At 42.4% G+C, this 11120-nt stretch overlaps 1 protein-coding gene across 2 annotated transcripts in view; it reads right to left on the reverse strand.

Annotated features, from left to right (window-relative positions):
• Nucleotides 1–543: 543 nt before the first annotated feature.
• The window catches only part of LOC116840908 (homeotic protein Sex combs reduced), a 25430-nt gene continuing 14853 nt past the window's right edge, over nt 544–11120 (reverse strand). For both annotated transcript variants that reach the window (XM_032808244.1, XM_032808243.1), the window contains one exon: nt 544–2504. In XM_032808244.1, the coding sequence (XP_032664135.1) occupies nt 2200–2504 (305 nt within the window). In that variant the 3' untranslated portion in view covers nt 544–2199. The remainder of the gene's footprint in view (nt 2505–11120) is intronic.

Here is an 11120-nt window from a genome sequence, read left to right on the forward strand (position 1 = left end):
TGTTGTATCACAAGATAATCAGTTACTTAGATACTACCTAATTAGTATACATACTTGCGCTCGCTTCCCGGTTAACTAGTCAATATCCAATCGCCTCTTACCGATTCATGCGGAGTAATACGTTTCTTCTGTTACACAATCACACACCTATGTATATCCTGTGTATCGATAAGTACGCGCAATCAGGTGGCACGTACATGCGATCTGCGTTGGATATCCAGCGCGCGGCATGCACATATACATTGCACCATCAAAGTTATTACACACACCCGCAACGTAGCGAGTGTCATTTATCCCGTTCGACCGCACAAAACATTTTCTCTTCTCTCTGTTATCTTTTTCTCGTTCATTATTGTATAGTAATCGGACTTTAGATATGGTTATAGAAACTAATCGGATTTCTATAAGGGTTAAGATTAATATATCTTGAGGCGAGAGAGAGAGAGAGAGAGAGAGAGAGAGAGAGAGAGAGAGAGAGAGAGAGAGAGAGAGAGAGAGAGAGAGAGAGAGAGAGAGAGAGAGAGAGAGAGAGAGAGAGAGAGAGAGAGAGAGAAACAATAGTAGTCCATCTGACATATCGATTGCGATAAAATGCTCGATGCGGTAGAATAAAGAAAGTGAATGTTAAATTCTGCGCAAGATCTGTCTACGTACCAACAATTTAGGAACAACGTGGCTGCTCCAGAGAGACGTTGGTTACACTTTGCTGTGAATTATGTACAGAGAAAATTGTTGGGCCTCAGCTGCCCACCGTTTCGTCAATCGCACAATAGGACCGTAAGATTGTAAGACAAGAGCATTTTATGACACGAGAGTTCATTTCCGGGAGAAAACGGTGCACGTGAATTATGGGATTCAATTTCTTTCTTTTTCGCACGGACTCCTGTACATCGCGTAAATTAATGTACAAAGGGATTAAGGTATATCTAGGCGTTTTATACGAAAAATAGTGGAAATGTAAACACATATGTAAATATGTAATTATGATTCTGTCATAGCTTTGCGACAATTGCAGTATTTTAATCGCGCACGTGCAAATTATGCTGTATGAATATCTCGTCGTTACTCTACTAATATAGTGTCGCGTCAGAGCCGTTCCTTACTTCCTAGAATACTTCATAAAGTCAGCATAATTTATACGTAATCGTGGATTTTCCAAAGTCATTCCTTTGTATTCAGGATTCAACGGAGAATAGTTCGAGTATTAATTGGCGTCTTACAAGCTACAAAATAGAGACTTTAGTGCAGATAGAAACGATGTTTCTCTGTGGGGCTGTGTTTTGGTCTCTTTCGCAGGCTCCATTTATTCGATAAATACGGACTTAATTTTTCTTTTAGAAAAGACCAAACAAGGGAATAACGCTCGGAAGAAGAAACAATAAATAAGTACATGAGCGGCATTCTCCCGATTTCATTTCCGTCGGTTCATTCAGTACAAATGAAACAGTGTGCAGCCAGACAAGATAACTGATTAATTTGTTATTAGATTAATTAATTACTTAGACCGCAAATTTCTACATCTTAAGCTAGAGTTTCGGTTTCATCTCACCCGCTGAGGTGGCCTCTCATTCGCTTTAGTATCAGTATTTTATAATCTCATGCGTGAGAGCCCCTCGGAGCGCGTCCAGTCTATTAAATCGGGCGTACGGCGCTACGTGTGCAGAAAATTTTGGCTTCCCTTCAACTTCGAATAGTCGTATAGTGACAGTGACTTCGTGTCCGCAGACGAATGGGAACGGATTGTTGCCTCTGCGTCTCCTAAGAGAGAGAAAGAAAGAGAGAAAGAAAGAGAGAGAGAGAGAGAGGGAAGGAGGGAGAGGGAGAGGGAGAGAGAGAGAGAGAGAGGGGGGGAGGAGATCCTCCTTCCTAATTTCCCGGATGTGCCAACGCGAGCCAATAAATATGTGAAACAATTTAAATACAAGATTAAGGAGCGGAAGGAGGATGTAATCCGTCCCGGCCACGGCGACAATCCGTTACCCAGCAGCATATCGCGCTGCATATCGCGGCGAATCAGCGGAACGCACCACGTGTCCTACTGGAAGTGAAGTCTCCTCGACCCAGTCCAAATCACGTGACGCGAGGGTCCGTGACGTGGCGCAGGGTCCAGGGCGGAAAAAGCCTTTAGAAGTTCTGCTCGCCGTACATCCCGGGGAACCGGACAGAGTGTGCTCCGAGCTCGGCGGGCGAGAACTCGTCCTATGTGGCCAAGTGAGCGAACTGACCAGGGTGGGGCGCGAACTGGTAAGGGTGACCGTACGGCGACATGTGGTACGGCACGATGTTCATACTCGCCATCTTGTGCTCCTTCTTCCACTTCATACGTCGATTCTGGAACCAGATCTTTATCTGACGCTCTGTAAGACAGAGGGCATGCGCGATCTCGATGCGACGCCGCCTCGTCAAATAGCGGTTGAAGTGGAACTCCTTTTCCAGCTCCAAGGTCTGGTACCTGGTGTACGAGGTCCTTTGCCGTTTCGTCTCGCCGTTGGCATTCACCGTACCTGGAAGTCGAAGGGACTCGTTATTGTCGCGCGAGAGGACAACGGACGGAACAAGCGTGAACTCGGTGGAAATAATCGATATGTCGCGGAGAGATAAGTCGTCAGATCTCCCGCCGCCACGTGTACGAAATATTTTTACATGCCGATTCTCGCGGGTGCAAAGTAAAACGTTTAAAGCGCGCTGTTTCGCGGAAAGGAAGATTTTATCGCGAGCGGCCAACGAGCGGAGAAGCGCGAGAGGCTGAATAAAAGATGGGGTTGAAAGCACAGAGACGATGCATATTACTAAGGGCCAGGCGTGCGACGCGTGACGCCCTCGTTAATTATTTTAACGAGTCGTGGTTAATGCCTCTAGGCTAGCGCTACTGGATTGCAAACTGGTCACTTGGCAGCTGCTTTACCTATTTGCTCCGCACGCCTCAGCCATAAATAATTTTGCAACGCTATTATTACGATACACCGCGCACACCTATTACACACCTATTTCCTAAGTGCCGCAAAAATTGCCGCGGACTCTGCCGAACAACACCAGAAATAAGCCTCGCCGTAGCCTCGATTCTCTCGCTCTGTGTGATACGCGCGCATAAATCAATTTGACATTGGGTAGTCAATTTTTTTTAATCCAAAATGAAACATATTTGTTGTATAAAGTGGAAAACACGTAATACTATTCACTGGAGACTGAACAGATAAAGAGTACTGTAATATTTTAAGTACTTCGATAATGTATTAAAAGCGAAGGGAACGGGTGGAGAAATAACGTCGTTCCACAATTGAATTGGATGAAGCAGATGGATCGTACCTCTTCACTGCTTCACGGTTTTCGACTCATGAAAATATTTTATACGGTGCCCGTGTATTTCGACGTGACCAATATACCAAATAACTTCTGCCCTCCTGGCTAACATAGGCTCCGGTTTGATGTTTCAGCAGGTGTTGCGCGAGCAAGGGTGCGCTTTTAGGTTCATTGTGAACACGGGTCATTGCGGATATTAAAGAGCCGGCTCATTTACAGCTATAATGGATAGCTATTAATAGCGCGGGACAAGGGAGAGGAGTTGATGAGTCGTATAGATAAAGATGCAGCTAAGCAGGAAGTACTGTGCGAACAGCAGCAAGAAAGTCGCGCAACAAATGCGCCATTTGTATAAACCTTCGCTGATTCATAGTCGAGCACACGTGCGGAAATATATGATAGCGGGATATATACGGCACGTCGAAGCTTGCTCTTGGTGCAAACGCGAATGAATATTTGTCACTACTGCACTTCGGAGAGTACACAATCTTTGATCAGTCAACGTTCCATTGATATCTTGATTACGCATAATGTTAGCAATAGGTCGTACAGTAATATTTAAGTAATACGTCTGAGAATTTATTCCACGAGCTTGAGCAACGGGCACTTCCGCGGGAGCGAAAAGCTCTCTCGCAGAGAATGGTTAACCAGCGAACATTGAACAACGAAGCTCCTACCGAGCTTAATGACTGGACCCTTCACCCAGCGTTATCGCTTTCCTCCCGATGTAACACGTCGCTGGGTCGTGCGACGTGACTTTTTAATAAATAGTGTTCTGGTTGTCTGAACACGGGCTCGCGTTCGGTCTGCATATCGTTTATCCGACATACCTACCCGTTTTGTAACCGACAAACGGAATTCCCTTTTTCATTCACTCATTATTGCACGACATTGCGGGTCGTTGATTAAAAGCAACTTGGTAGCGATAATGAGAGTTGCGAAAGCGGTGTTTCTTGTATCGATACATTTCAATTTCTCATGGTTGAGCCGATTGTCACGTTACGCAAGATTGTCTGAAGGTCGAACTAGTTTTTATTATTTATTATTATCCAGCCTTTTATCGTTGGTGTACATCACTCTTCCCTTGCTGTTAAACAAAATGACCACAGCTAAAAAAATCGATGTTTCTTTGAAAGGTGCACCCTTGATCTTTTCTGGTGATAAATTGCTATCTGTATCTCGTCGACATCGATACAACGCACGTTGATGCATAAAGGAATGTACTCGGTGAAGGTTGGTGAGAAAGTTCTCGACGATGCTCATATGCGATTGAAATATGTTTCTTAGACGCACCGTGTTAATCCCTCCAGCTAATACTGCACAAGACAGATCAGGATACGCTCTCGCCACGCTTTGCTTGCTGCCTACGACGCAGTCGGAGTTTTTTTTATCGTCGCGGCAGAAATATGTGCTGGGATAATAATCCCAGTACGGCGTGATTGTTAAATCGTCGGATATTATTTAATCTTCGGTGCGCGATCGTGATTGATCATTTTTATTATTTTCATGCCTTTGACGCATTAAAGCACCGTGGTAATCGCTGACCCGATTAAATTTCACGCGTGTCAGGCACACCTGTTTAATTAGCATTTAGATTCTATCGGGCGTGATCTCGGTAGTTATTCTCGCACTATAAATTCTTAAGCATCAAGGGGAGTACGAGCCAATATGTTATTGTAACGTGAATTTCCGTAATCATACGCATGGCTTGCGTTATATATCTCCCGGTAATAAATTTCGCAATCGCATTGGATCTTAAGCAGATGCAATGGGAACACTTCCTACATTCGCTCTCGTAAAGACGTGAAGGATTTTCTTCTTACACTTTCCTGGTGAATTCTTATCTTCTTCGAAGAATAACGAAAACACTGCCATTGCAAATAAATTAATTAATTAATGTACATATATATGTATAGTATACATATATATATATATATATATATATATATATATATATATATATATATGTATGTATATATTTAAAGAAAAATAATCAGCGATATGAAGCAACATTGTCAGAGTAATTTCTACATCCAGACAGTTACTCGAGTACTCGGAGCTAAAAAAGCTGCTGATATCCGGATAATACTTATATGCCATCTATTGTTAATTTTCACAGCAACTGTTTTTGTCTGTTGCTCTCTTAAGGTACTCTTAACTTAAACTTATAAGTGAGATACTTGGGAAACGTTTGGATGATTTGCTTATCGAGGTTGTATCCGGACATCCGGATACTGACATCATTGATATGAGCGATTGAGCGACGTCACGCATACTTGCTTGGAAATCCTGGGAAATTACTTTCAGTCATTGATTATTAGCCTCATCATCAGTCAGTTGGTCATAATTGATTGCTAATATTGCTGATTGCTAATATTACTGATTGCTAACAGTGCTGATTGCTAATATTGCTGACATCGTGTTATTTAACGTGTTCGTATCATGTAATATTTGTAAAAGAATATTAATTATGGTATTTGAAACATTTAAGACGAATCTGAAAGCTACACGACACGAAAATACGTTAATAACACATTTTCATATGGATATTTCCCGATATTTCACGATATATATGCTCCACGCATTACTTTCTCCCTTTTAAGCAATATTTTGCTATATTATACTGAGAGAAAAATGTATGATATTTGGAACTATAATGGCATAGTAAAAATATTATAGTTAGGAATATAATTTTAATAATAAATGTTACCATAATATTTGTAATATTTACAATATAAGTATAGTATAACTGATCCGTGTAAAATTTTTACCAAGAATTATAATTATTTGAAATAAAAAATATGATAAGGTGGCAAATATTGAATGGTAAGAAGAATTAACTATTTTATAAAGTCAATACAATTGGAATATTTGGCAAATATAGGTACATGTAACCCAAAAGGTGCTTTACCATACATATAGAGTAATAAGATGGTGACTATAAATCTGTGTTCATTCTACTATATCTTCATGTTTAGATGAACTATAAATATATTTGTGGCCAAAACAAACTATAAAATATAGTGAGATTACAGTTATTCCAACTATTTTTTCTCTCAGTGTAGAATAAATTTTTATTGAAAATAATTTTTTGGAAAGTGTAGCAATTGATTAAGCTTGTTGTATTAAATTCATCGGGTCCTTTGTACAAACGTCCATTAGAGGACGGATAAAAATTCGACTGGAACAAAGGCGTTTAGCATCTTTAGCCGTGCAATGAGAGACGGAGAAGCCAGGGGAGCCGAGGTGCGCATAGTCGTCGTCGTTGTAAGACCGAGGCAGGCTAAGCGCAGGGCCGTGTCGTGTCACCCATCTTGATGTCACCTCGTGTCGTCTAGCGTTTTCGTGCCTCGCTCTTAATAGAATGCAGAGCGTGCGTGTATTTGCACCGAAGCCTGTACCAAACGTGTCACCGACTGCCAGCCTGACGACTGTTCTGACTGCCTGACTGACAGATCGGCTGGTTAAGACTGACTAACACGTGACCGGGATAATCCCGTGCAGTGTTCACGGCATGTCTGATTGATCTTCCCGGTTTTTAATACACATTTCAACGTTTCCCCATCGTGCTTTGTCCGATCTTCAAACCTGCAGATCTCGTTCACTACGTGTGTGTGCAATATATGAATATTAAATTTAATATAAATTATAATATGCGATGTGGCCTCCCTATATGTGTGTGGACAATTAATATCGCGTGTCAGTGGTAGTTTTCATAGATATTTATTATATAACGTCAATTATTTTTTAACAGATAATAAATCAGATTACGTTGAAGAAGGAATCAACATACCTCACGACTGCAATCTCGGTGTATTGCATTCCGCAATTCGTGCGTGTGGGTGTATTTGTATATAGATATATATATATATATATATATATATATATATGAGCGCAGTATATCGGTCGGGAGCAAGTTCTAAGAAAGTATATATAGAATTCTTGCTACCCCTAACCCACGGAACGTATCTGAGTGGTTATCTGATACGAGTTCAAGCACGACCGTATCAATTCTTTTCATCTACGCGATCGACTTAGGAATTCCAAAGAGGCCAATAAAAATTCGTAAGTTTCGCGACGTAATGAACAGCGGAAGTAGTTTCGAATCCCGATGTCATTAGAGATATCAGCCGAACGTCAATTTGGTGCAGCGCTCATTGTCACGTTCTCATTAAAATAAGAAGCATCGCTTTAATTTAATATCTTCCAACAACGAGATGCAATTGCACATTCGCACGTATAACGTACCGAAATATGGAGATATCATTTGCGCAATGAGAGCCAGACAATTTTGTTTACAATGTAATCGCTGATTGCGATAAGCATAACGTCTAGTTGGACACAACACCCGACACAGGCTACATCCGAATAGCATTGACACTACAGATAAAAGAAGAGGAGGGGTTCATAAATAACTCGAGCAGTTGACTGTGGCTATTATGCAATTACGATTGCATCTCTGTAGCCTAGGTGGTCTAAGGCTTCAAGATCTCGTGTTCGGTCCTACAAGATAGTGCCTCTTAAAAGTTGTCGTTGTTTCAGGTCAGATATTCCGCCAGTGGTATCGCGTGGCTACCATATCTCGTCTTCGTTTTCTGCTCTGTCCGAGTTCTACGTTACTAATGACAGGCTTGTAGCCTGCACTCTCTTTGATTCATCGTTCTATCCTGTGAATTTCACCAGATATAACAATAACATAAGCTACGTATCTGAGCCATTCTTGTTTGTACGCGTGTATGTATTTTCGAGGGTCATTGTGCTAACTTTAATTGGCGGGGTCAATAGCCGAAAACCAGATTGCTGTGAAGCTTATGCAGATCAGTGTATTTTAAATGCAGCATTAGTATGAGTATTGGTGTACTCTACCTTACATGGGTTAAAGAATTCGATGAAATTGTGTTTTTATGGTCTGGCGACCAGACGAAAATTCGACTTTGAAAATACAAAAATTTCTGTATAGAAGATCACTATTCAATCAAGCGGTCTCAGTTATCTTAACTAAGTTTTAACTCAGATATTTTCGGTCGCGAGATAACAGAGATAACGTATCTCGTCACTAAGTTTTCATTTGGTCTACATTCAGTTACACGAACTAAGGTTTCTCCTGCAGAAGAATGTAGGACAAAATCAGCCGATGCAGAAACAACTAGCAGGCAGAAAATTACTGTTACCCGTGACTTTTAGTATAGAGCAACCGGTTAGTACTCGCGTGAGAAGAAATTGCTTAGTTCATATACTGAGACAAATTATCCGAAAGAATTAACAAATGGATGTTTCCAATCAAATTCCAATCAATTTTTATATCCGATTAAGTTTTATTCGACTATAATGGCATTTCATCAGATAAAAATTATGAACCGACATTTCTCATTTCTTTATTTCTCATCAGACGTTTCCTGATTGGGTGGAAAAATTCATCGGTATTTTAATCGGAAATATCTGTTTATTAGTTTTCTATGGGATAATTTCTCTCAGTGTACTGACAGTACTAACTTCAATTTCAAGTTGCTCATGGCGTTCACATAAAATTTGCTACTCGTTTCTTTGTATCTAATTACCTACAAGGTCTTCTTCCAAGATAATTCTCGTCTACCATGTGAGAGTCAAGCGAGCCAAATCGAGAGAAACAAGTCACCTTACTTAACTACCAGGGGCTTTATTTTCGAAAAATATCGCATACGATATTTCTATGAAAAGCTATAGTATACGTAACATGAATTATAGTTTTTCATAGAAATATCATATGCAGTATTTTTCGAGAATAAGGTCCCTGGTAGTTAAGTAAGGTGACTTGTTTCTCTCGATTAAGTTTGGCTCGTTTGACTCTCACATGGTATAGAAGAATTGTCTTTGAAAGAAGACATTGTAGATAATCAGATACAAAGGAACGAGTAGCAAATTTGATGTGAATGCCATGAGCAACTTGAAATTGAAGTTAGTACTGTCAGTACACTGAGAGAAATGATCGTCTTCAATGTCTCCACAAGAAACGGCATTGTGATCGCGCGCATATTACGTTAGTCACAAAGACTGTAGGTTTATAGTTCTAATAATAATCCACACAATTCGCGTCCTCCTCTAGGACGTGTTTATTTGTATACAGCGTAGAAATCTCAGTTATATATGCGTGGCCCACCGACATCGGGGCGGTGATAGGAGATTACCCGATACACACGTCTCCGTTTGGCCCGCGGCCAGTGCGAATAGACAGTGGCGTTCACGAATTTTCGTCGAAATGTTTTGCGCTCGATGTAGCGGCATATAGCAAACATAATCCACGCACAATTTAAATTTATCTATCACGCGCCTCTCTCTCTCTCTCTCTCTCTCTCTCTCTCTCTCACTCACTCACTCTATATCGCGCGCGCTCCGTCACTCAACCTTCATCCGCAGTTGATTTGCGATCTATTCGTACCGGCGCAGCTGACGAGAGTGCAATCGCAGGCAGAAGCGATCGGCCCTCCCCGGGCGGAATCAACGAGCCGCGGGTCATACATTCCACGGGGAAGGAACGCGACCGAAAACGACATCGGACCACGCCGGACGATCGGGCCTCGAGGTGTACGATCCACCTGTTACCAAACGTTCGGAACGTTGGAACCTGTCGCCTCGAGCTCAGGCCGGAATCCGCGGGATCTATTTCGATCGGTATACAGCTGACACGCTCGGACCACACCGCGGAAAGTGGCCGGTTATAAATCTCCGCGGGAACACGCAGCTAGACACTTTCAAAAGGATCTATTAATTTCTGCTCTACGAGCTCGTGGAGCATGGAAATCCTTTTATTGGCGACTGTTACGCTCAATCATAGACCCGAGAGATACCCTTCGCCGCTAGTAATAGGACTTGTCACGCGTTCGTTATTTTTACGTGGGATTTTATAACAGCCCGTTAAAATTAAAGAAACGGGCCGCGGGTGAAATCAGGTCACGCGGATACACACATGGCACACGCGGACTCTTGTGTGGAGATCTCTCGGACGGACGGATAGTTCATTTAGGGAAGGCGACGCAGGCTCCGCGATAACCGAATTGGGTCGGCCGCATTTTCTATCATGCGCATCTCCGCGCATGCATCGGACAGTTATAAATAGATTCAAAAACTATTGCTTTTCAATTCGAATGGGGTGGCAAGTGGTTTTCGCGGGGCTGGATTCAGTTGGAAGAGCTGCTGTTGGAAACGAGGCGACGAAAGAACGAAGGGTGCGAAAATGGAGGTGGAAGAGCAAGAGGAGAGAGGGGAAGGAGAAAGAGAGAGAGAGAAAGAGAGGGAAAGGGAGAGAGAAAGAGGATGCAGAAAAGGGGAGAAAGAGAGTGGCAGCCTCGCAGAAGCTTTTATGCCGAAGTTTGCGCGGCGGACGCTCCGCGGATCATTTGTTATCTTCCACGAGAAAGCTCTCTGACGCAAATAGGTTTGTTTCTGGCCGCTTTAAACGCTTCACAATAATCCGCGCGAACCCAAATTCAATTAACGCCTCGTCGTCCCCGCCGTCGCGCACGTCTATCCCCCTTTCCTTCATTTTGCACTTTGTACTCGCTGACAGCCTACGAAAGCCGGCGCGCAGTCTTTCTTTTGTCTCTTTTATACCTGGCGCATGAACCATGAGAATATTGAGGTACGTGCCTCGAAGTCCTGATGACCTTGAACTCCGGATGTGCCGCCGAATGCGAAAGGGCGAGTATCCTTGTGCGCGCGCACAGAGGCTACGCAAAATTTCGACTATTACAACGTTTTGCCAGTCAGATGTACCGCGAAGAAAGAAAGAGAGAGAGAGAGAGAGAGAGAGAGAGAGAGAGAGAGAGAGAGAGAGAGAGAGAGAG

This window comes from Odontomachus brunneus, unplaced genomic scaffold, assembly GCF_010583005.1.
Source record: "Odontomachus brunneus isolate Ranch 3 - 2012 unplaced genomic scaffold, Obru_v1 Obru_scaffold_013, whole genome shotgun sequence".
In the NCBI taxonomy this organism is placed as follows: Eukaryota; Metazoa; Arthropoda; class Insecta; order Hymenoptera; family Formicidae; genus Odontomachus; species Odontomachus brunneus.